Source organism: Hypanus sabinus, chromosome 2 (genome assembly GCF_030144855.1).
Source record: "Hypanus sabinus isolate sHypSab1 chromosome 2, sHypSab1.hap1, whole genome shotgun sequence".
NCBI classification, from domain to species: Eukaryota; Metazoa; Chordata; class Chondrichthyes; order Myliobatiformes; family Dasyatidae; genus Hypanus; species Hypanus sabinus.
The window spans coordinates 16,686,890-16,713,583 of NC_082707.1; the positions used below are offsets into that span (position 1 = coordinate 16,686,890).

The 26,694-nt window shown below is 45.0% G+C and overlaps 1 protein-coding gene across 2 annotated transcripts in view; it reads left to right on the plus strand.

The window, feature by feature from the left end:
• The window catches only part of dhx36 (DEAH (Asp-Glu-Ala-His) box polypeptide 36), a 130,452-nt gene that overhangs the window by 78,767 nt on the left and 24,991 nt on the right, over positions 1-26,694 (plus strand). For both annotated transcript variants that reach the window (XM_059992411.1, XM_059992413.1), the window contains 3 exons: positions 3,036-3,179; positions 21,131-21,248; positions 25,623-25,721. In XM_059992411.1, the coding sequence (XP_059848394.1) occupies positions 3,036-3,179; positions 21,131-21,248; positions 25,623-25,721 (361 nt within the window). The remainder of the gene's footprint in view (positions 1-3,035; positions 3,180-21,130; positions 21,249-25,622; positions 25,722-26,694) is intronic.

The following is a 26,694-nucleotide window of genomic DNA, read 5'->3' on the forward strand; positions in this document are numbered from 1 at the left end:
ATGAAAAGCCAATAAAATGTAGGAGCCATTCAGCCCATTGAGTTTGCTCCGCCATTTGATGTTGGCTAATTTATGTTCCCTTGCAATCCTATGTTCCTGCCTTCTCTCTGTAACCTTTAATGCACGAGATTCTGCAGGCGCTGGAACTCCAGCGTAACATGCAGGTGGTGCTGGAAGACCTCAGGTCAGACTGTATCTAGGGATTAGAATAAAGAGATGACATTTTGGGCCAAGACCCTTCATTAGGTCCTGATGAAGCGGCTCTGCCTGAAACATTGGCTCTTTATTTCTTTCCATCGATGCTGCCTGATCTGCTGTGTTCTGTCAGCATTGTGTGTGTGCTTCCCTGTACCTTTGACACCATTATTAATCATGAAACCTCCGCTTTAAATATACTCAATGACTTGGCCTCCACAGTGGTCAGGGAACAATGAATTCCACAGATTCATTGCCCTCTGGTTAAAGAAATTCCTCCTAATCTCTGCTGTAAAGAGATGTTGTGAGGCAGTGCCGTCTGGTCTTAATAACTCTCTAACTATTGGAAATATTCTCCCCATGACTACTCTATCTTGGTCTTTCTACATTTGATAGGTTTCAGTGAGAATCACTCCCTAATTCTCCTGAACTCCAGGGAACAGGTGACCAGATCATTTCTGTGATCATTCTCATAAACTTCCTCTGGAGCATCTCCAATGCCAGCACTTCATTTCCTCGATATGGAGCCCAAAACTACTTACAATGCTCCAAATGTGGTCTGATCAATGCTTTGTATTCTGTCTTTTATATACTAGTCCTTATGTAATTTCATTTCCCTTCCTTACCACTGGTTCAAAAGCTTTATGGAATACTGCACTAGGAATCCCCAGTCCCTTTGAGCATCTGGTTTCTGAATTCACTCGTCATCTAGAATATTTGGCCCTTTATTCACATGATAATTCATTTTTATTCCTTTGTAACACTAGCAACTGCCTAACCACCATCAGGGACATACAGTTGAAGTCAGAAGTTACATACATTTAGATTGAAGTCATTAAAGCTTATTTTTTAACCACACCACAGATTTCGTATTAGCAAACTATAGTTTTGGCAAGACGTTGAGGACATCTACTTTGTGCATGACACAAGTAATTTTTCCAACAATTGTTTACAGACAGATTATATCACTTTAATTGACTATATCACAATTCCAGTGGGTCAGAAGTTTACAAACAAAATCAAAAGAAATCAGCCAAGGCCTCAGAAAAAAAAATTGTGGACCTCCACAAGTCTGGTTCATCCTTGAGAGCAATTTCAGAACGCCTGAAGGTACCACGTTCATCTGTACAAACAATAGTACGCAAGTATAAACACCATGGGACCACACAGCCGTCGTACCGCTCAGGAAGGAGTTGCATTCTGTCTCCTAGAGATGAATGTACTTTGGCGTGAAAAAGACAAATCAATCCCAGAACAGCAGCCAAGGACCTTGTGAAGATGCTAGAGGAAACAGGTATCTATATCCACAGTAAAACGAGTCCTATATCGACATAACCTGAAAGACTGCTCGGCAAGGAAGAAGTCACTGCTCCAAAACTGCCATAAAAAAGCCAGACTACAGTTTGCAAGTAGACATAGGAAAAAGATCTTACTTTTTGGAGAAATGTCTTCTGGTCTGATGAAACAAAAATTGAACTGTTTGGCCATAGTGACCATCGTTATGTTTGGAGGAAAAAGGTTGAGGCTTGCAAGCTGAAGAACACCATCCCAACCATGAAGCGTGGAGGTGGAAGCATCATGTTGTGGGGGTGCTTTGCTGCAGGAGGGACTGGTGCACTTCACAAAATAGATGTCATCATGAGGAAAGAAAATTATGTGGATATATTGAAGCAACATCTCAAGACATCAGCTGGGAAGTTAAAGCTTGGTTGCAAATGGGTCTTCCAAATGAACAATGATCCCAAGCATACCTCCAAAGTTGTGGCAAAATTGCTTAAGGACAACAAAGTCAAGATATTGGAGTGGCCATCACAAAGCCCTGACCTCAATCCGATAGAAAATTTGTGACAGAACTGAAAAAGCATGTGCAAGCAAGGAGGCCTACAGACCTGACTCAGTTACACCAGTTCTGTCTGGAGGAATGGAACAAAATTACAGCAATTTATTGTGAGAAGATTTTGGAAGGCTACCCAAAACGTTTGACCCAGGTTAAACTATTTAAAGGCTATGCTACCAAATACTAACAAAATGTATGTAAACTTCTAACCCACTGGGAATGTGATGAAAGAAATAAAAGCTGAAATAAATCATTCTCTCTACTATTATTCTATTAGTAATTCTTATAATAAAGTAGTGATTCTAACTGACCTAAGACAGGCAATGTTTTCTAGGATTAAATGTCAGGAATTGTGAAAAACTGAGTTTAAATGTATTTGGCTAAGATGTATGTAAACTTCTAACTTCAACTGTACATACAGAGGGTTGCCAGAAATAGGCCAGCAATATCATGAAGGATCCCACCCACCCTGCTCATGGACTGTTTATCTCACTCCCATCAAGGAAGAGGCTATGCAGCATCTGTACCAAGACCACCATACTCAAATACAGTTACTTTCCCCAAGCTGATAGGCTGATTAACACCTTTTCCTTTTTTTATTGTGTTCTTTATGCTTGTGTTTTTTGCTGCATCGGATCTGGAGAAACAATCATTTTGTTCTCCTTTACACTGTGCTGAAGAATGACAAAGCATCTTGAATCTGCCACTTCTTTGTCCAATTTCTAAATCTGTTCAAGTCCTTTTGCAGATTCCCTGTTTCCTCAACGCTACCTGCCCCTCATCCTATCTTTATGTCATCCACAAACTTGGCCAGCAAACCATCAAATCCATCCTCCAGACATTGACATATGATGATATTAGACCTTCAACAATGCAGTCTGTACCCAGGATTATCATTGTTCATGAAAGCACTTGCTAATGTATGAGGAGGTGTGATTGAAGTGCATTAGTATTGATAAAACGCTCAGCCAAAAATAATGCTTAAAAATCTTTTATCTTCCAGTATCACCATAGATGACGTGGTCCATGTGATAGATGGGGGAAAGATAAAGGAGACTCACTTTGACACTCAAAACAATATCAGCACGATGGCTGCAGAGTGGGTCAGCAAAGCGAATGCCAAGCAGAGGAAAGGTCGAGCTGGAAGGTAAGGTAGTTTTCTGTATCTGTCGACAGGTATGCATAATGTACAGTATTGAATCATTGAAGCAATGTTTGTAGAGGACAGTCAGTGGAGGTTTACAGAGTTGCAGTTTGTTGGTCATAAACTGGTGCTTCCTGGTCTCTGGTTAAGCTTTCCATCTATAGTATGAAGCAAGAAGATAAAAATGGTGCCAAAGAGTGGTGATCTTGTGTGCAGCTCCAAAGAGAATCATCAGATATTCTCTTCTAGGACTACTTCAGCTAAAATCTAGTCATAGCCATGGGTACTTCAGTAAGGTGCGTAGCTTTCTGAGACTTCCATCTTCTGTTGCCACCATCTTACAGATGGGGGTAGAAGAGAACACAGATGCTGGAATCTGGACCCAAAAAATAACCTGCTGAAGGAACTGAGTACGTCAGGCAGCATCTGTTGGCAGGGGGAATAGGAGTCGTTGATGCTTCAGGAGAGGTACAGGGTCTTGATCTGAAACATCAAAGTTCAAAGCAGATTTATTATGTCACCATTTACGTGATTCACTTTCACACAGGCGTTCACAGTAGAACAAAGAAATACCTTAGAGTTAGTGAAAGCCACAAAGGCTGACAAACAACCAGTGTTTAAAAGAAGACAAACTGTGCAAATACAAAAAAAAATGCTCAGTGGCCACTTTATTAGTTAGCCCCTGCTGTAGCCCATCCATCTCTGTCGTGCGTTCAGAGTTCTCTCTTCTAAACACTGTTGTCGCACAATGGTTATTTGAGTTGCTCTCGCTTCCTGTCAGCTTGAACCGATCTGACCATTCTCCTCTGACCTCTCTCATTAACAAGGCAGTTTCACTCACAGAACTGACACACATTGATTGTTTCTTTGTTCTTTGCGCCATTCGCTGTAACCATTAGTGGCTGTTGTGGGTGAAGATCCCAGAAGATCAGCAGTTTTTGAGATGATCAATCTGTCCTGTCTTGGATCAACAATCATTCTGTGATCAAAGTCACTTAGATCATGTTTCTGCCCCTTCTGGTGCTTGGTCCGAACAACAACTGAACGTCTTGACCATGTCTGCATGTCCTTATGAACTGAGTTTCTGCCACATCATTGGGTGATTATATATTTGCATTCATGAACAGATGTACCAAATAAAATGGTCTCTGAGTGTAAAATAAATAACACTGAGAGCATGAGTTCTAAAGTCCTTGATAGTGAAACCATAAATTGTGGAATTAGTTCAGTGTTCCTAAATTGTGAACGAATTTATCAATGCTGGTTCAGGATAATAACTGTTCCTATACCCGGTGTGGGACCTAAGGCTCCTGTACCTCCTGCCCGATGCTAGCAGCGAGAGGAGAGCATGGCTTGGATGGAGGGTGTCTTTGATGGATGCTGCTTCATTGTGGCAGCCCCCCCTCTCCCCACCTTTGTAAGCTGCTCGGTGGTGGGGAGGGCTTTTCCTGCGATGGTCTGGGCTGTATCCACTGCTTTTTGTAGGCTTTTCCATTGGTGTTTCCATACCAGGCCATGATGCAATCAGTCAGATTACTAAAATAACAAACGATACTTTTGAATTCAGCAGCGGGGGATGAAGACATTCATTTTGTTTTTCAAGAGTAGTATAACAATGATAGGTAAATCTGCTTGAGTTCAATAGGATTATACTTAATAGAATGAGTAGATTTGGTGCCTTTGGAATTTGTTGATGGGATAACAAAAAGAACAAGGAGTAATCTACTGGTGTATGCTTACAATTGCTTATTGGGCAGAAGGTGAAGAGTAGAACTAAATTGGTCCTCCTTGGTTAGCAGGCTTTGACCGGTGGGATATCTTAAATAGAGCAGAAGCACAAAACCCTATTCCCAATACCAATAATTTCCTTGACAGGATCGAATGATATTTGTCCATGTTTGCTGGGGATACTAAACTAGGTGGGATTGTGAGTACTTAAGGCGGTGACAAGGGACTCAGAGCATTGATTACCGGAGTTGTGATGTTATGCTGCAGTTGTATAAAATGTTGGTGAGGCTGAATTTGGAGTACTGGGTGCTGATGTGGTTACCTACCCACAGGAAAGATATCAATAAGCTTGAAGAAGTATAGAATGTCACCAGGTCTTGGTTGACTAGATTAGGACTTTATTCCCTGAAGTGTAGGAGAATGAGCGGAGATTTGATAGAAATATACAAAACCATGAGGGCCATAGATAGGGTAAATACATGCAGACATTTCCCCCCCGAGTTTTGGTGAGACTAGAAACTAGAAGTCACAGGTTTAAGGTGAAAGGTGGAATATTTATGGTAGGGGTTCCCAACCTGTAGTCCACAGACCCCTCATGGTAGGAGTCCATGGCATAAAAAAGGTTGGGAATCCCTGATAGAAGGGAAAGCTTCTCAACTCAGAGGGAGGTGAGTTTTGGACAAAGTGCCAAATGCTTGTTCAGTTCCAACAGTTAAGAGAAGTTTGAGTAGGTACATGGATGAGAGGAGTATGGGTCAGTGTAGCTGAACTCAGAATGCCTTTACTGATTGCGCGCTTAAATCTCCCCTCCCATGGGCCCCTGCGACCCACGGGGCAGATGTGACGTCAGACTATCCCGCCACTACACGTTTGCCCGCTGCTCCCGATGGTGGTTCGAGTCCCGTGTGTGCGGGCCTCCACACCCCCCCCCCCCCCCCCCGCAGAAACATCCATCGGGGGAGTGGAGCCCCCAGTCTGTGTGGCTTGCCTGGGTGGCCGGCCTCTCCGGCGTGGTGCTTGTACCCTCACTGGTTGCTCAATGTCCAAGTGTGCCAGTTTGAGGTGGTCCAGTGAAACGTCACTTCCCGGCCACCCACCTCCATGACACACGTGGATCCATTATGCAAGATTACCCTGAAGGGTCCCTCGTACGGCTGCTGTAGAGGTGACCTGTGCGTGCCCCTGCGAATAAAAACATAACTCACAGTCTCAGCGGTCTTTAGGGGTGAAGGATGGCGTGGGACCATGCCTGGAGGTCGGGACTGGTGCCAGGGTCCCTACCTTGTCCCACAGCCTCGTTAGCACCGCTGCTGGAGTTTCTTCCGAACCTCGGGCCTCAGGTACGAACTCGCCTGGGACCATCATGGGGGCACCGTAGACCAATTCTGCCAAGGACGTGTCCAGGTCCTCCTTGGGATGCCCAGGGAAACTCGTCTATCCAGTTGGCACCCCTGTGGCACGCCATCAGAGCCGACTTGAGATGCCAGTGGAATCACTCTACCAAACCGTTGGACTGGGGATGGTACGCTGTGGTGTGATGCAGCTGGGAGCCCAGGAGCTGCGCCAGTGCTGTCCACAAACCAGATGTGAACTGCGCCCCTCTGTCGGAGGTGATGTCCATTGGGAGGCTGAACCTGGCGATCCAGTTTGCAATGAGTGTCCTGGTGCAGGACTCGGTGGACGTGTCTGCCAGCGGTACGGCTTCTGGCCATCTGGTGAACCCGACTACCATGGTAAAGATATACCTGGCGCCCCGAGGGACTGGCAGGGGGCCAACGATGTCCATGTGAATGTGTTGGAACCGCCTGTCCATCGGCTGGAACTGCTGGAGGGGAGCCTTCATGTACCGCTGGACTTTGGCAGTCTGGCAGTGTACACAGTCCTGGCCCAGTGTCTGACCTGTTTGCGCAAACCATGCCAGACGAATCTGTCTGCTACCAGCTTGATGAACGCCCGGATGGACGGGTGGGCCAGGTTGTGCAGCGTGTCAAACACCCGGCGCTTCCATATTGCTGGTACAACGGGTCGGGGTTTGCCGGTAGACACGTCGCACAGGAGTCGATCCTCTGTCGGACCGATGGAGACATCCTCCAGCTGCAGTCCCGAAATGGAGGTGCAGTAAGCCAGTATCTCGGTGTCCAACCATTGTGCTTCGGCCAGTGCTGCGTAGTCTATTCCTGAGGATGGTATGCCTACTGAGTGGAGGCAGGGGCGAGACGTGTGCCAGTGATGACATTGTTCTTCCCTGCGATGTGGCAGACATCCATGGTGATTCTGAAATAAAGGACAGGTCTCTCTGCTGTCGAGCCGACCATGGGTCCGATACCTTGGCCAGTGCGAAGGTGAGGGGCTTGTGGTCCGTATACACAGTGAACTCCCTTCCCTCAAGGAAGTGCCGGAAGTACTGGACTGCCAGGTAGAGTGCTAGCAACTCTCTGTCGAAGGTGCTGTGCTTCACCTCTGGTGGCTGTAAGTGCCGGCTGAAGAAAGCGAGTGGTCGCCACTGGTCCTCGACGAGCTGCTCCAGGACTCTGCAGACTGCCATGTCGGAAGCATCGACTGTGAGTGCCATGGGTACATCGACTCTTGGGTGCACGAGGAGGGCCGCCTTTGTCAGTGCCTCCCTGGCCTGTTCGAACGCCTCCGTGGACTCCACGTCCCATGTCACTTCTTTGGCCTTGCCGGCCATCAGGCGGAACAAGGGTCTCATGATGCGTACCACCACCATCACGAACCAATGATAAAAGTTGACCTTCCCTGCGAACTCCTGCAGGCCCTTGACTGTGCTGGGTTTGGGGAACTGGCAGATGGCCTGCACCTTGTCCGGTAGGTTGACTCTGTGGCCCAAGAAGTTGATCTCCGTCAACCCAAGGTGGCACTTCGCCGGATTGATTGCCAGTCCATGGTCGCTCAGGCATTGGCAGAGCTGGCGCAAATGTGCCACGTGCTCTTGGTGCGAACTGCTGGCCACCAGGATATCATCCAAGTAAATGAAGACAGAATCCAGGTCGTGTCCCACTGAGTCCATGAGCCTTTGGGAAGTTTGGGCTGCATTCTTGAGACTGAAAGGCATCCTCAGGAATTCGAACAAGCCGAACGGGGTGATGAGGGCTGTCTTGGGCACGTCGTCGGGGTGCACTGGGATCTGATGGTATCCCCTGACCAGGTCGATTTTCGGGAAGATGTTCACCCTGTGCAGGTTCGCCATGAAGTCCTGGATGTGGGGTACCGGGTATCTGTCAGTGGTTGTGGCATTGTTGAGCCTTCTGTAGTCTCCGCAGGGCCTCCATCCTCCTGCGGACTTGGGCACATGTGCAGCAGTGATGCCCACGGGCTGACTGAGCGGCGTACGATTCCCATCTCTTCCATCTTACGGAATGCCTCCTTGGCAAGGTGGAGCTTGTCGGGTGGGAGCCTGCGAGCTCAGGCGTGCAGCGGTGGTCCTTACGTGGGGATGTGGTGCTGCAAGCCGTGCTTGGGGTCAGCCGTGGAGAACTGCGGGGTAACTATGGAGGGGAATTCCACCAGCACCCTGGCGAATTCGTCACCCGAGAGGGTCACGGAAGCCAGGTGGAGGGCCGGTAGCTTGGTTTCTCCAAGCTGGAAAGTCTGGAATGTCTCGGCGTGGACCAAACGCCTGCCTTTCAGGTCGACCAGGAGGCAGTTGGATCATAGGAAATCTGCTCCTGGTATTGGCTGTGACACCGCTGCCAACGTGAAAGTCCAAGTGAAATGGCTGGACCTGAAATTCAGTGAGATAGTTCGCAGACCGTATGTCCTAATACTGGTGCCATTTGCAGCGGTGAGTTCGGGGCCTGGGACCACATTACAAGTGTCCATGTTCGAGGGGAGGGGTACGCTGACTTTGGCCTCGGTGCCTTACAGGAAACGCCGCCCGAACCAGAGGTACAGGAGGCTGCCTCGATGACCAGCCATCGTAGCCATTAGCGATGGCTGGCCCCGGCATTTCCCGGAAAAGCACATGAAGGACGGCAGCGGCGCGCGCCTAAGCCCCATCTTTGGTGATAGAACCACCATTGTTCTGAACTTTTGTCTTTCTCCCCCGTGGGTCTCGACGGTTTCAGTTGCGGGACCTGGGCTTTGGGGTGCGTGATCTTGGCTGGGCCAATGGAGGCCGCTTCACATTGCTTGCTCTGCCAAAGGATGTCTGCTTTAGCTGCGACCCTGTGTGGGCTGCTGAAGTCCTCACTCGCAAGGAGGAAGCGAATGTCCTCTGGCATTTGCTCGAGGAACAACTGTTCAAATAAAAGGCACGGCTTATGGCCGTCCATGAACGCCAGCATATCATTCGTGAGCTCGGATGACGTGCAGTTGCCAGCCCGTTCGCGGCGGGAGAGTCCGAAGGTACGGATCAGGAACGCCTTAAGCTTAGTGTACCTATCCTCCGTTGGTGGCTGGCGTAGGAAGTCGATGATCCAGCCTGCTGTCTCCTGGTCGAGCGTGCTGACCACGTAGTAGTACCGTGTGGCGCCGGCTGTAATGACTCTGCTATTGAACTGGGCCTCAGCCTGCTTAAACCAAACGTGGGGCTGAGTGGCCCAGAAAGTCGGGAGCTTCAGAGAGACCGTGCTGTGCGAGTTGCTCGAACTCATGGCTGGTTCAGAAAGTCGGGAGATTCAGAGAGACTGCGCTGTGCGAGTTGCTTGAACTCATGGCTGGTCGCTGAGTAGCCGGCTCCAGACGCCGTCTGGAATGTCGGGGTCACCAATGTAGTCGTGCGCAATGCACTACTAAAGAAACACACGGAGACGGGGAGAGCTGAACTCAGAATGTCTTTACTGATCCAAAATTGCACGCTTAAATCTCCCCTCCCATGGGTCCTGTGTGCGGGCTACCACGACAGGTAGATATGACTAGGTGGGCCAAAGGGCCTATGTCTGTGTTGTACTGTTCAATAACTCAAACTCTCCACTATGCGTCTATAGAAACATCTGCAATTCCCTTCCTTTCCCCATCACCCCCAGCAGATCCTACCCAGCCAGCTAAGTTCCAGCAGCAGTCTGTTACAGATACTGACATAGCATCTGGCTTTTTTACCATTTGCCACCTGATATGAAATGCTCTGGTGCAAGCAACACTTTTTCATTCATTTTCCTGCAATTAGTTTTTGTGCTTTAATTATTCAACCGAAAATATACCGCTAGCATCCTCGTTATGGATCTTAAATTGCTTATGGGTAAAATGATTCTGCCGAAACCAGTATTTCTTTCTGTTCAAAGTACATAAGATACAGTTTTTTTTGAGTTATTGTGTAACAAGGGGTGTGAGGTAATGTTGCAGGTCTATAAAACTCTGGTTAGACCAGACTTAAGAGTATTTAATTTGGTTCTGGTCACCTCTTTATAGGAGGGAGTTTGAAGCTTTAGACAGGGTCCAGAGCAGATTTACCGGGATCCTGTCTGTATTAGAGGGCATGTCTTATGGCTTGAATAAGTTCGGGCTTTTTTCTGGAGCGAAGGAGGATGATAGGTGACTTAGTAGAGATGTACAGGATGATAAGAGACGTAGATACAGTCAGAGGCTGTTTTTTTTCCCCAGGGTGGAAATGGCTAATACAAGGGGGCACAACTTAAAAGTGTTTGGAGGAAAGTACAGGGGAGGTGGCAAAAGTAGTGTTTTTTTTAAATATACAACTAGTGGGTGTGTGGAACGCTCAGCCAAGGGTTGTGGTAGAGGCAGTTATATTAGGGGCAATTAGGTGATTCTTAGGCACATGTTTAAAAGAAAGCTTTGTAAGAGGGAAGGGTTAGATCAATCTTGGAGTAGGTTAACGGGTCAGCACAATATCATGGGCCGGAGAGCCTTTACTGTGAAGTACTGTTGGGCATTTTTATTTATGATTTCACACATTCTCACTATGAGACAAGAGGATCAGATTTGTGTCACTCTAAGTCAGGCAAACTCCAGACAGTGTTATTTAAGTCTGAAATAATATATGGAAATTTCCTACAGTCTTTAGCATAATTGTGGATTTTGAAAGGGTACTTTTTTTGTATTGTGCACCATTGCCTACACACAATGTACAATCCCAAATGATGATCTATTTTATAGAGAATTAAATTGGTAAATTAACTAGCTGCAGTTAACTGTGCAATTGAACTAACTGTTTTATCAATCTCATACGTGTGTGTGTGGCCATTGTTATACTGACTGCAGTGTGTTTATGTAAGGAATCTGTGAGAGCTAACAGGCGGAAGAAAAGCAGCAGAGGATGAAATAATTTAACCATTTATACACTCAGTGGCCACTATATTAGTACAGGAGCGTACCTAACAAAACGACCACAGGAGTGGAAGCCAGGGTGGTCTTCTGCTGCTGTAGCCCATTCATTTCAAGTGTCAACGTGTTGTGCATTCAGACATGCTATTCTACACGCTGTTGTAGCACATGGTAATTTCATTTACTGTCGCCTTCCCGTCAGCTTGAACCAGTCTGGCCATTCTCCTCTGACCGCTCTTGTTAACATGGCATTTTGGCCCACAGAACTGCTGCTCACTGGATGTTATTTTTTTGCTTTTTGCACCATTCTCTGTAAACTCTGGAGACTGTCCTGCGTGAAAATCCCAAGAGATCAGCAGTTTCTGAGATACTCAGACCACCCTGTCTGCCACTAACGATAGTTCCATGGTCAGCCACTTGGATCACATTTTGCCCCCATTCTGATGTTTGGTCTGAACAACAACTGATCATGTCTGCATGCTTTTATGCATTGAGTTGCAGACATGTGATTTGCCAGTTAGATATTTGCATTAATAAGCAGATGTACAGGTATATCTAATAAAGTGGCTACTGTGTATAACCCCGGTAGCAGAGACATTGATAATTGAAGAAAGCTTGATCTTGCCTTTTACTTTATTTTCACATAGCATGTAGGTACATTCAGTATTTTGCCCTAGTACATTGCCATTTAATATCAGTTATCCATTAATTGTGTAGGAGAACCACATTGCCGAATTATTCATTTGATTGTGTATTGCAGGTATTTACATTTTCATGTACCATTCTGTGTAAAAAGTATTAAATCATTTTTGACTGTATTTTCTACAGCACTAATTTGAATATACCTGGACTGTTTTGATGTTGTGTTTTATAGCCTGTGTTTCTCGCTCGTTTTTATTTGCAGTTTGTTTGCGATTTGTTTTTTTTCCACATGGTGATGAGGTTTGATGTTTTTCTTTGAATGGGCTCACAGTTTTCTTTATGGCTGCCTGTGAGAACACAAATCTCAGTGTTGTATACTGCATGCATACTTTGATAATAAGTGTACTTTGAATCTTGAATCCTGTCTCAGGTTCCTGGGCCAGTTTCATTCGCCTCAGCACTGAATTGACCCGCAGCCAGTCGAATCACTTTCAGGAGACCTGCAGCTCGTGTTCTCAGTGTTATTTTACATATTTTTAGATTATTTTTACCATTTGTCCTCTTGTTGGTCTTTGTTATGTGTAGTTTTTCATGGATTCTATTGTATTTCTTTATTTTCCTGTGGGTTCCTGCAAGAAAATGGATCTCAAGGTTCTTTATGGTAACCATGCTTTGATAAGCTGGGGCCACGGTAACGTAGTGGTTAACGCAACGCTATTGCAGCTCAGGGTGTCAGAGTCTGGAGTTCAGTTCCGACACTGTCTGTAAGAAGTTTGTATGCACTCCCCGCAATTGCATGGGTTTCCTCCCACTGTCCAAAGACATCCTGTTTGGCAGATTAATTGGGCATTGTAAGTTGTTCTGTGATGAGGCTAGGGTTAAATAGGTGGGTTGCTGGGTGGTATGCCTCAATAATCTGGAAGGGCCTATTCCTCACCATATCTCTAAATAGAATAAAAATAAAATAATAAATTTACCCTGAACCTTGAACCTTAATAGAAGCAGCTTTGAAAGGAAAGTGACTTAATAAGGTAAATAAAAGCTTTATTCATAGAAAATTGCCTGTAGTGGTTGTCAGTCGTAAATGGACATGCACAGTCTAAGTGGTTCCAGCCAGATGAGTTACAGTGATCGCTGTAGTTTGACAAAAACATTTGCAGCAACACACAGCCTGAATGCAGGCTGGGACCTGAGTCGAGACGGGAGTAAAACCGAGTCAAGTTTTCGAGATTCAAGTTTACTTACCACATGCACATCAAAACATACAGTGAAATGCATCTTTTGTGTTAACACCTAACACATCCGAGGTTGTGCCCACGTGTTGCCTCACATTCCGGTATCAATGTAGCGTACCCACAATCCTTAGCAGAACACAACGGGTGACAAAACAACAGCAAAACAAGCCCCGTTCCTCCCTCCCACCCACCCACCCATGCACACATTAAGTCCTCCACTAGGAGGACTTGGGAGGACTAAGACTCGGCTTTTCAAACAGTGGGCTTTAACATACACAGTGGACTCTCGGATTCACAGATTTTGAGGGGTGGGGGTGGGTTCAGGCCTTCGGGCCTTGACCTCTGGAATTTCAATTGACCCTCGGGCCTAGATCTTTGGCATCAACCCAGGTCAAGCCAATCACTGAATCCTTGGCCTTAGACTCTGAGCTTGCCAATGACAAGACCCCGAGCACTAGGCCTGGGTCATTTACATTGGCCATATTGCAGTTCCAAAAGAAGCTTAGCGATCAGAATTGAACTCCTGTCACTGGTGCTATAATGGTGTTAAGCTAACTGCCCATGCCACCCATTCTAGGTCCCACCTTCCCCTCTTTATTAGGGAGAATTGTATTGGCTCACACATCCCATCAAACCTTTAATAATATCAGAGTGACAGAGGCAATCCTGAGGTTACAACAGGGGTTCATTCCTGAGAGCTGCTTGTATCCTGACATTTTTTGTAACTCCGTAATGGTCAACGTCAGCATGTGAGAGTATGAGGATACACGGGAAGAGCAGTCGCCAGCTGGCCTCACTGAGTCAGCCTGTGCAGCACTCCCACCTCTGCCCGACTAGTCCCAGCCCCTAATTGTTGTGGCTCAGGAAGAGCGTAAGAGAGAGGGTACACAGAAATGCACTGCTCCCGCCCAGGTAGAAGATAGCTATATCAGCCGGTAAATGCATCTTCATCTATCCCTCTTGTTCTCCCAAATGTACAGGGTGTCTGTGAGTCAGGCATTCATAACCTGGGAGTTTGTAATTCAAGAATAACTAACACAGATGCAGAGACACACGAACAAAGAGTCGTCGTTTCGGGCTGAGACCCTTCAGTTTGTAATCCAGTTGCCCGGACTATTGATTCAGGACTCTGAATCTAAAACTTGTCATGGTATATTTCAAATTGACTTTAATATTTGCAAAGATCGTGAAGTTTAAGGATAGTCAGAGGAGATATTTATTTAGTGCTACAGTCCTTTGAGCCAGGCTGCCCCAGTAACCCCACAACCCTGATGAACCTTAGTATAGTCATGGGACAATTTACAATGACCAGGTAATTTACCTGGTACATCTTTGGTCTGTGGGAGTAAACTGGAGAAAACCTACACATCCCATGGGGAGGATGTAAAGAGACTCCCCAGAAAAACTCTGGATACTCTGAGCTGTAAAGGCGTTGCCCTAACTGCTACGCTGCTGTGGCACCTCGAGCGGAGGATTCTTCTATCCCCTGCCCTATCTGGGTTCTGTATCACTCCAGTCCAGCAACTGTGTTGTCTGAAATTTCTCAGTAGGATGTTTAAAAGATTGAAAAATTAATTAGTTTCATTTGTCACCTGTACATAGCAATGTGCAGTGAAATACATCTTTTGCGTCAAGTCAAATCAGCGAGGTTTGTGCTGGGTAAGTGTTGCCATGATTCCACTGCCAACAAAGCACGTCCACGACTTACAAAGCTGCACATCTTGGGCATGTGCAAGGAAGCTGGAGCATCCAGGGTAAAAACACATGGTCTGAGGGAGAATGTACAAACTCCTTACAGCGACGGAAATCAAACCTCACTCTTACAGCTGCCTGCTGTAAAAGATCAGCTAACCACTATGCTACCACGTTTAGTTCAGGGCCCAGTTAAAATTAGACAGTAGGTCTGCCCAGTGCCATCTATGCCCCATTCAATCACAGGATTTATAAAAACATTATTGCAGTGTGAATGGTTAGCACATTCTGCCGGTCGAAAGCTGCTGGTGCTGTATTAGTTATTGATTGGCCTTTTTCAAGACTACTGCAGCCCTTTCGTTGGCTGCTTCTGGTGTCACAGTACCGGCTTCCAGCATCAAAATACTGCTAGCAGATAGCTATAACCCACGTGCAGCACCTGCTCTTTGGGTCACCATGAACTGGGGATCGCATGAGCAGTGCCACAGGAGGACTTGGAAATGTGCTGCAGATAGAGAGCCCAGGCACACATTTATGGTTCAATGGTTCCATTCAGTATCAAATAGTGTATACAGTATACTACCTAAAATTCTTGCTTTTAACAGACGTTGAATTGAATTGCCTTCATTTCTCACATCCTTCACATACATGAGTAAAAATCTTTGTTATGTCTCTATCTAAATGTGCCATGTGCAATCATAGTAATTTATAACAAATAGAACAGTCAATGTAATATAGAGTACACCCAAATCAGTGTGAGTTCATCAGTCTTTTGGCCTGGTGGAAGAAGCTGTCCCGGAGCCTGTTGGTCCTGGCTTTTATGCTGCGGTACCACTTCCCGGATGGTAGCAGCTGGAATAGATTGTGGTTGGGATGACTTAGGTCCCCAATTATCCTACGGACCCTTTTTACGCACCTGTCCTTGTAAATGTCCTGAATCATGGGAAGTTCACAACTGCAGATGTGGTGGGCTGTCCACATCATTCTCTGCAGATAAAGGCAGGTACAGTTCCCATACCAGGAAGTGATGCAGCCAGTCAGGATGCTCTCAATTGTGCCCCTCTAGAAAGTTCTTAGGATTTGGGGACCTGCACCAAACTTCCTCGACCGTTTGATGTGAAAGAGGCGCTGTTGTGCCTTTTTCACCACACAGCTGGTGTGTACAGACCACGTGAGGTCCTCGGTGATGTGGATGCAGAGGAACTTGAAGCTGTTTACCCTCTCAACTCCAGATCCATTGATGTCAATAGGGTTTAGCCCGATTCCATTCCTCCTGAAATTCACAACCAGCTTCTTTGTTTTTGCGACATTGAGAGATAGGTTGTTTTCTGGACACCACTGTGTCACATCCACAAAAGCAGGAGAGAACCCAAAGAATGAATGACAGTAGAACACTAGAACCCCAAAGTGCTCTCTCCCCTGCTTCCCACACACAAACAGCAGCAAAGTATCAGCTATACTCTCGCACTTCCTCTCGCTCTCACTCTCTGACTCTGTCTCTCCTCTCTCGTCCATCGAGAGAGAGAGTGATTGCAGAGGCCTTTGTCAGTTGACCCACTGTTTGCAATATTCCATTCCCCCTACATTCCCCTCTGTCGACTACACTGGCATGAAATATGTTCGTAGGCAGGGCCTTCCCCAAGGGCACACGTCTGTCAGGCTGCACCCTGGCGATATAGAAAAACGGCTGATCAGTAGCCCGAGAGCTGGAATCAACACCGTAAAGAACTGCAATTTGTGTGCAGCTGTAGATCATAGACACCAACAGAACTCTACCTACCTTGAAAAGGGAAAAAGAGACGTTAAAGAGAAAAAATTAAGCTAGTTCACAGATGAGCTTGAAGAAGCTGCCCTCTTGTGACGTCCTTGTGTAACTGGATTATTTCAGTGAATGTCTTCGTGCATGTCTACCATTAGTGGTTGTCCTCCGTCTCCTTTACAGGAGGGGGAATTTTGAGAGTAGCTATGAGATGGCTTTTTAGAGTAGCTTGTGATTGAGCCCACTGGAGGATCACCTATTTGTTGTGCAATGAGCCAGAATTGATTAGAAAAATAAAGCTTAAAAGAACCCTTAGGGGCAAGTGATGATAATATGATCAAATTCATCCTGAAATTTGAGAAGCTGCAGTCAGACGTATCAGTATTACAGTGGAGTAAAGGGAATTACAGATGCACAAGTTGATTGGAGATGGTCAGAATTGATTAGAAAAGAACACTGGCAGGGATGACAGCAGAGCAGAATGGCTGGAATTTCTAGATTCGCAAGACACGGGATATATACATCCCAAATTGAAAGAAGTATTCTGAAGGAGAAATGACATAACCGTGGCTAACAAGAGAAGTCAAAGCCAACATAAAAGCCAAAAAGAGAGTGTATCGTAGAGCAAAGATTAGTGGGAAATTAAAGGATTTGGGAACTTTTTAAAAACCAACAGAAGGCAACTTAAAAAAGTCATTAAGAAGGTGAAGATGGAATATGAAAGTAAGCTAGCCAATAATATTAAAGAGGGTACCATAAGTTTCTTCAGATATATAAAGTACAAAAGAGGTGAGAGTGGATATTGGACTGTTGGAAACAATGCTGGAGAGGTAGTAATAAGGGACAATGAAATAGCGGATGAACTGATTTAAGTATTTTGCATCATTCTTCACTGTGGAAGACACTAGCAGTATGGAGGAAGTTCCAGATGTCAGGGGTCATGAACTGTTTGAAGATACCATAACTAGAGAGAAGGTTCTTGGGAAACTGAAAGGGCTGAAGGTGGCTAAGTCACCTGGACTGGATGGTGTACACCCCAGAGTTCTGAAAGAGGTGACTGAAGAGATTGTGGAGGCATTAGTAATGATCTTTCAAGAATCAGTAAATTTTGGAATGGTTCTGGAAGACTGGAAAATTGCAAATGTCACTCCACTCTTCAACAAGGGCGAGAGGCAGGGGAAAGGAAACTATAGGCCAGTTAATCTGAGCTCAGTGGTTGGGAAGATGTTTTCAATACATTGCTTATTTATTATCATTATTACTTTTTTTCTCTTGCATTTGGAGAGATTATTGTGTTTTGCATATTGGTTGTTCATATTTGTTCTGTGCTTTTTCATTGATTCTCTTGGGCTTCTTTTTATTTGCAGTGAATGCCCACAAGAAAATGAATCTCGGAGTACTATATGTTGACATACAGTACTGTGCCAAAGTATTGGGGAGCTTAATGTAAAGGAATCCTTAGGAGGCCCTGATCATATTACGATTGAATTCATATGCAATTTGAGAGGGAGAAGCATAACTTTCACCTATCTGTATCACAATGGAATAAAGGAAATTGCAGAGGCATGAGAGAGGACCTTGCCCAGGTGGCTTGGAGGATGATACTGGTGGGGTTGACAGCAGAGCAGAGTTTCTGGAAATAGTTCTCAAGGCGCATGATAGATATGTCCCACTGAGGAATAAGTTGTCAAATGCCAGCGGCAGCAACTGTGGCTGACAAAGGAAGTTAAGAACTGCACAAAAGCCTAAGAAAGGGCGTTTTAGGTAGCAAAGTGAGTGGGAAGTTGGATGATTGGGAAGCTTTTAAAATCCAACAAAAGGCCACTAAAAATCTATAAGAAGGGAAATGATGAAACATGAGGGCAAACTAGTCAATAATATAAAGCATGATACTGTAAGGTTTTTCAGTTATATAAAAAGTAAAAGGAAGGGGAGAGTTGATAATGGGAAATGATGCTGATGTGGTAGAAATGGGGGAGAAAGGGATGGTAGGTGGACACCATCAGTCTTCACTGTGGAAGACACTAGCAGTTTTCCAGTGGTCTGTGAGTGTCAGGGAGTAGGAGTGATTGCTATTACAAAGGAAAAGGTGCAAGGCAAACTCAAAGGTGTTAAGGTGAACAAGTCATCTGGGCTGGATGGACTACATCCCAGAGTCCTGAGAGAAGTTACTGAAGAGTTAGTGGATGCATTGGTCATGATCTTTCAAGGAACACTTGCTTCTGGCATGGTCCTGGAGGACTGGCAGATTGCAAATGTCACTCCATTCTTTAAGAAGGGAAGAAGGCAAAAGACAGGAAATTATATGCCACTTAGCCTAACCTCAGTGTTTGGGAAAGTATTGGAATCTATTATTAAGGATGACGTTTCGAGGTATTTGGAGACCAATGATAAAATAAGTCAAAGTCAGCATGGTTTCTGTAAAGGGAAATCTTGCCTGTTAGAGTTCTTCGAGGAAGTAACAAGCAGAGTGGACAAAGGAGTGGCAATGGATGTCATTTATTGGTTTTCAGAAGGCGTTTGATAAGGTGGTACACATGAGGCTGCTTAACAAGATAAAATCCTATGGCTTACAGAAAAAATACTGCTGTGGATAGCGGAATGCCTGACAGGCAGGAGGCAGCGAGTGTGAATGAAACAGGCCTTTTCTGGTTGGCTGCCAGTGTCTAGTGGTGTTCCTTAGGGGTCAGTATTCGGACTGTTGCTTTTCACATTGTTTGTCATTGATTTGGATAACGGAATTGATGGCTTTGTGGTAAAGTTTGCGAATGATATGAAGACAGGTGGAGGGCCAGGTAGTGCTGAGGAAACATTGTGATTGCAGCAGGACTTAGATAAATGGAAGAATGGGCAAAAAAATGGCAGCTGGAATATGGTGTTGGGAAACATATGATCATTTATCTTGGTAAAACAGACACAGACAGACAGACATACTTTATTGATCCTGAGGGAAATTGGGTTTCGTTACAGTCGCATCAACCAAGAATAGTGTAGAAATATAGCAAGATTAAACCATAAATAATTAAATAATATTAAGTAAATTATGCCAAGTGGAAATAAGTCCAGGACCAGCCTCTTGGCTCAGTGTGTCTGACACTCTGAGGGAGGAGTTGTGAAGTTTGATGGCCACAGGCAGGAATGACTTCCTAGGACATTCAGTGTTGCATCTTGGTGGAATGAGTCTTTGGCTGAATGAACAACTGTGCTTAACCAGTACATTATGGAGTGGATGGGAGATGTTGTCCAAGATGGCATGCAACTTGGACAGCATCCTCTTTTCAGACACCACCGTCACAGAGTCCAGTTCCACCCCCACAACATCACTGGCCTTACGAATGAGTTTGTTGATTCTCTTGGTGTCTGCTACCCTCAGCCTGCTTCCCCAGCACACAACAGCAAACATGATAGCACTGGCCACCACAGACTTGTAGAACATGCTCAGCGTTGTCCGGCAGATGTTGAAGGACCTCAGTCTCCTCAGGAAGTAGAGACGGCTCTGACCCTTCTTGTAGACAGCCTCAGTGTTCTTTGACCAGTCCAGTTTATTGTCCATTTGTATCCCCAGGTATTTTTAATCCTCCACCATGTCCGCACTGACCCCTTGGATGGAAACGGGTCACCTTAGCCCTCCTCAGGTCCACCACCAGTTCCTTAGTCTTTTTTACATTAAGCTGCAGATGATTCTGCTCGCACCATGTGACAAAGTTTCCCACCATTGCCCTGTACTCCGCCTCATCTCCCTTGCTGATGCATCCAAATATGGCCGAGTTATCAGAAAACTTCTGAAGATGGCTCAATAGGAACATTAGTTCATACTATTATCTAAATGGAGAGCAAGTTCAAACATTGGAGGTGCAGAGGAACTTAGGAGTCCTCGTGCAAGACTCCCAGAAGGTTAATTTACAATTTGAGTCTGTGGTAAAGAAGGCAAATGCAATGTTGGTGTTTACTTCAAGGGGAATAGAATATAAAAGCAAGGAGAGAACGTTGAAGCTTTATAAGATACTAGTCAGGCTGCACCTGGAATATTGTCAATGGTTTTGGGCCTCTTATCTCAGAAAGAATGTGTTGTCTTTGGAGAGAATCGAGGTTCATGAGGATGATTCCGGGAACGAAGGAGTTAAAATATGAGGAGCACTTGGCAGCTTTGAGCCTGTACTCACTGGAAATTAGAAGAATTTAGGGGTATCTCATTGAAACCTACCGAATGTTGAAAGGACTAGAGAGGGTGGATGTGGAGAGGGTGTGTGTTCCACCCCACCCCGCACCCCCCCCATCAGTGCCTGGCTGTCCTCTGCCACCTGTCCCCAACCTATCTCATGGTGCTCTTCGCCATTCCAAACATCCTTTGCTCACTCCAGATGTACAAACTCGCTCTACGATCCATGTTGACAAAAGGTTTTGGCACCCTAGCTCTATTTATGTGCCTTAAGACTTTTTCACTGGACTGTATATGTACTTTGATAATTAATTTATTTTGAACTTTGAGCACTGCCTGTGCAGCATTTGCAGGTGGCAGCATGTAAAACAACTTTTCTTATTTGCCATGCAGACATTTTAATAGATATCTTTTTACAGTTACCTAATATAGTGGGGAAACTGCTGCTAGCAGTGCAGGTGCATCCGTTTGGTCAGTACATCATTCTGTCTTCTTCCAGGGTACAGCCAGGATCCTGTTACCACTTGTACAATGGATTGCGAGAGAGCCTGCTGGATGACTATCAATTACCTGAAATCATGAGGACGCCACTTGAAGAACTTTGCTTACAGATCAAGGTTAAAAATAATTGCTGTTCAACTGGTTTAATCTTCCAAAGTTCTCATTTTCAGCAAAATAAAAATGTTACTGTGAATGCCATGGCATAGGACTAACTTCTTCCTTTGGTGGGAATATAGCACCAGGAAAAGAAAATTGTTCTAGCTCACTGAATTGTTAAAGGTTTACAAGATGGTATGAGGCATTCATAGAGTCATAGAGTACTTCAACGCAGAAAAATGCCCATTTGGTCCATGTAGTTGCGCCAAACTATTATTTTGTCTTGTCCCAATGACTTGCACCTTGACCATAGTCCTCCATACACCTCTCATCCATGTACCTAGCCAAGCTTCTCTTACATGTTCACATTGAGCCTGTATTCACCACTTTTGTGGCTAGCTCATTCCATACACTCATCATCCCCTAGGTGAAGAAGTTCTTCATGTTCCCCTAAAATCTTACTTTCACCCTTAGCCCATGGCCTCTAGTTCTAGTCTCACCCAAACTCAGTGAAAAAAAGCCTGCTTGCCCTATCTATACCCCTCATAATTTTGTATCCCTCTATCAAATCCCCCCTCATTCTCCTACGCTGCAGGGAATAGAAGTCCTAACCTATTCAAACTTTCCCCGTAACTCAGGTCCTCAAGTCTCGGCAACATCCTTGTAAATTTTCTGTATTCTTTCCATCTTATTGATATCTTTCCTGTAGGTATGTGACCAAAACTACACACAATACTCCAAATTACGCCTCACTAGTGGACAACCAGGAAATGGCTAATTTTGAAGTGGTTGGAAGAAAGTATAGGGGGGTGTCAGATGTAGGTTTTTGACATAGAGTGTTAGAATGCACTAGAAGAGCTGGTGTTAGAGGCAGGTGCATTAGGGATATTTAAGAAACTCTTAGGTTGGCCCATGGAGGGCTATGTGGAAGTGAAACAGAAGATTAATGTTGGAGTTGATTTAAAGGTCAGCTCAGCATTGCGGGCTAATGGGCCTGTACTGTGCTATCGTGATCTAGGTTCAGTCTCAATATCAAATTCTTTGACCTTCTGTGTTAGCACAGAGCCAGACCCTTTGGCCAGCCAGGTGCTTCCTGTGTTTATGCTCCACATGAGCCGCCTCGGGCGTCATTCATTCAATTCCCGTCAGAGACAGAAGAGGAAAGAAAACCGAATAGGGCAGGCGAAGAAGGGACACGTGGAGACTCGCCGATCTAAGGAATAATAAAATGAGTTGCGGGAAAGAGGGAGGCCTTCTCACAAAGTAAAGACGCATTTCGAGAGAATGTGCCCCACCTCACAGGAACACTGCAGCAAAACAGCTGCATTGAGCAGAGTTTGAGTTGCCTTACTGCAATATCATGATAATGCAGAGACGAGAAACTGCGGATGTCTGCTTCCAAAGCCAAAATCAATCTGCTGCAGGAACTCTGGACCAGGTACCACCTGTAAAGGGAACTGGAGAGCCCATTCGTCTGGGCTCCCAGAACATTGACTGTCCATTTCCATCCACAGCTGCTGAGCTTCAGCAGTCTATTGCTGACTGAGGTAATACTGTATTCAATCGGCACTCCTTACTTCCACTTCACCCTTGGGCAATGTGTGGTACCCTTGCCCCCACACCCCCCACCCCGATTAGGATCATGTGGAGCCATGGGAGCAAGTGGTGGATGGTTGTATGAGCAGCTGATGCAGATCACAAGTCCTGGTTATGCGACCACTGATGCCAGGCAGACAATCTCTGAAGAATCAAAATCAAGTTTATTATCACCAGCATGTGACGTGAAATTTGTTGACTTAGCAGCAGCAGTTCAATGCAATACATTATATAGAAGAAAAAAAACACAAAATAAAATAATAATGTTAAATAAATCAATTACAGTATCCGTATATTGAATAGCTTAAAAATCATGCAAAAAATAGAAATATTTTATTTTTTAAAAAGTGAGGTAGTGTCCAAGGGTTTAATGTCCATTTAGGAATTGGATGGCAGAGGGGAAGAAGCTGTTCCTGAACCGCTGAGTGTTTACCTTCAGGCTTCTGTACCTCCTACCTGATGGTAACAGTGAGAAAGGGCATGTCCTAGGTGCTGGAGGTCCTTAATAATGGATGCTGCCTTTCTGAGACACCAATCCCGGAAGATGTCCTGGGTACTTTGTATGCTAGTACCCAAGATGGAGCTGACTAAATTTATGAACTCCTGAAGCTTCTTTTGGTCCTGTGCAGTAGCCCCCCCCCCCTCCCCCCACATCCTACAGTGATGCAGCCTGTGAGAATGCTCTCCACATTATATCAGTAGAAGTTTATAAGTGTATTTGAGAGTATTGATAACGACTGGAGTAACCCGTCTTGTAAAGACACTGCCCACCAGAAGGCAATGGCAAACCACCTCTGTGGAAAAATTTGCCAAGAACAATTATGATAACGGATAAATCATGCTTGCCCATGTCATGCGACATGGCACACAATGGTGAATGTATGACAGGTTTTGGATGGCTCAGGGGCTGAACTTGCTGGAGTTTAGAAGCATGATAGAGGATCTCATAGAAACCTACCAGCTATTGAAAGAACTTCATGGAACGGAGAGGATGTTTCCAATGGTGTGAGACTCTAGGACCCAACAGCACAACCTCAGAATATAAGGACGTCTCTTTAGAACAGAGATAAGGAGAATTTATTTTTTTGCTAGAGGGTTGTGAATCTGTGGCAGATGTATTTAAAATGGAGGCTGATTGTTTCTTGGGCATCGAAGGTTACAGGGTGAAGGCAGGAAATTGGGTTTGAGAGGGAAAATAGATCAGCTATGATTGAATGTGGAGCTGTCTCAATTGGCCTGATTCTGCTCCTATATCTAATGGTCTTATGGCTTGGTGGAAATATCATTGGATGTAATACCTTGTTGCTAACCAACCAGTAAATCATGTTTTCATTGTTCTGATCTTTAATATAAATGTCACCCTATACACTTCAATTATGATCCTTTGTTTATCTCTCTATATAAACATGATTACAAAATTATTTACATGTGAATTTGCAATTTCTTTCTGTCTACTTCAGTAACTACTTGGTTTTAAATATTTGAAGCATTCCCATGTGAAAGACAGGAATTTTTGCATTTGTATAAATAATGTGTTACTTCATTGAAGGGTGATGATATTAAAACAGAGGTAACAACAAAATCCTGGAAACACTCAGCAGGTCAGGCTGCATCTGTGGAAAGAGAAGCTGTTAACATTTCATATTGGGGATTCTTAAGGACTTGGGTGAGGGGAGGTGAGAAGAGAAACCAAGTTGCTCATTTCGACTTACCACAGTTGTGATAACTGCTACTGAACCTTGCACCTCAAATATGAACTGTTTCTCCCTGCCCACAGATGCTGCCTAGCCTGCTGAGTATTTAAAGCATTTTCTGCTTGTTACATTTGTGATTTGGGTGAGTAAGTTTGCGAATGACACGAAGATTGGAGGAGTTGTGTTTGGAGCTTTAGGTGGTCGAAGGTTACAAGAGGATATAGACAGACTGCAGAGTTGGGCAGAAAAATGGCAGATGGAGTTCAATTCGGACAAGTTTGAGGTGATGCATTTTGGAAGGACAAACCAGAAGACTGAGTACAGGATTAATGGTCAGTTACTTAAGAGTGTGGATGAACAAAGGGACCTTGGGGTTCAAATCCATACATCCCTCAAGGTCGCTGCACAGGTTGATCGGGTAGTTAAGAAGGCCTATGGGTTGCTAGGCTTCATTAACAGGGGGATTGAGTTCAAGAGTAGAGAGAAGTCATGTTGCAACTCTACAAATCTCTGGTGAGACTGCACTCAGAGTATTGAGTTCAATTCTGGTCACCTTATTATAAGAAGCATGTGGAAGCTATGGAAAGGGTACAGAGGAGATTTACCAGGATGTTGCCTGGATTGGAGAACAAGTCATATGAAGCAAGGTTAGCAGAGCTGGGACTTTTCTCTTTGGAGCGTAGAAGAATGAGAGGGGACTTGATAGAGGTCTACAAGATAATGAGAGGCATAGATAGGGTGGATAGTCAGTACCTGTTTCCCAGGGCACCAATAGCAAACACCAGAGGGCATATGTACAAAATTCAGGGAGGGAAGTTTAGGGGAGACATCAGGGGTAAGTTTTTTACACAGGATTGTGAATGCCTGGAATGACTTGCCAGGGATGGTGGTGGAGGCTAAAACATTAGGGGTATTTAAGAGCCTCTTGGACAGGCACATGGATGAAAGAAAAATGGAGGGTTATGGGGTAGTGTGGGTTTAATACTTTTTTTTAAAGATTATATGGGTCAGCACAACATGGAGGGCTGAAGGGCTGTGCTGTGGTATTCCATGGTACATTGATTTTCATTTATGGTTCTTTAATTGCTGTTTTTAATATTGTAGATTTTGCATCTTGGTCAAATTGCCCAGTTCCTGGAGAAGGCGATGCAGCCTCCATCAAAGGAAGCAGTTCACCTTGCTGTGACCCACCTCAAAGAGCTGGTAAGTAATTGTTTTCTTCTTTGCAGATCTTTTTTAAGTGAAAGCATAACATTAGCCTCCCTCTGTTCCTAATAAATACCTATTCTCTAGATAACCTCAGTGACAACTTTGTTAGGTGAATTGTATCCCTTATAATGTGGCTGCTGAGTGTATCTTTATGGTCATCTACAGCTGTAGCCCATTCACTTCAAGGTTCAACATGTTGTACATTCAGAGATGCTCTTCTGCACACCACTGTTGTAACACATGGTTATTTGGGTTACTGTCACTTTCCTGTCAGCTTGACTGCTTTCATTAACAAGGCATTTTGCCCACAGAACTGCTGCTCACTAGATGTACCTTTTTTTGGTTTTTCACACCATTCTCTGTAAACTCTAGAAAATGTTGTGCGTGAAAATCCCAGGAGATAGTTTCTGAGATACTCCAGCCATCCCATCTGGCACCGGCAATCATTCCACAGTCAAAGTCGCTTAGATTACATTTTTTCCCCATTCTGATGTTTAGTCTGAAGTCAGCTGAACCTCCTGTCATGAGGAAATCTGCAGATGCTGGAAATTCAAACAACAACACACACAAAATGCAGGTGGAACACAGCAGGCCAGGCAGCAGCTCTAGGACTGTCGACGTTTCGGGCCGAGACCCTTCGTCAGGACTAATTGAAAGGAAAGATAGTAAGAGATTTGAAAGTAGTGGGAACCCTATCCAGAGTGGGGTGGCAAGTGGATGGGGTGAGGGCAGATGTGCGGGAAATGGGAGAGATGTGTTTGAGAGCAGAGTTGATGGTGGACGAAGGGAAGCTCCTTTGTTTAAAAAAGGAAGACATCTCCTTCGTCCTGGAATGAAAAGCCTCATCCTGAGAGCAGATGCGGCGGAGACGGAGGAATTGTGGGAAGGGGATTGCCTTTTTGCAAGAGACAGGGTGGGAAGAGGAATAGTCCAGGTAGCTGTGAGAGTCTGTAGGCTTATAGTAGAT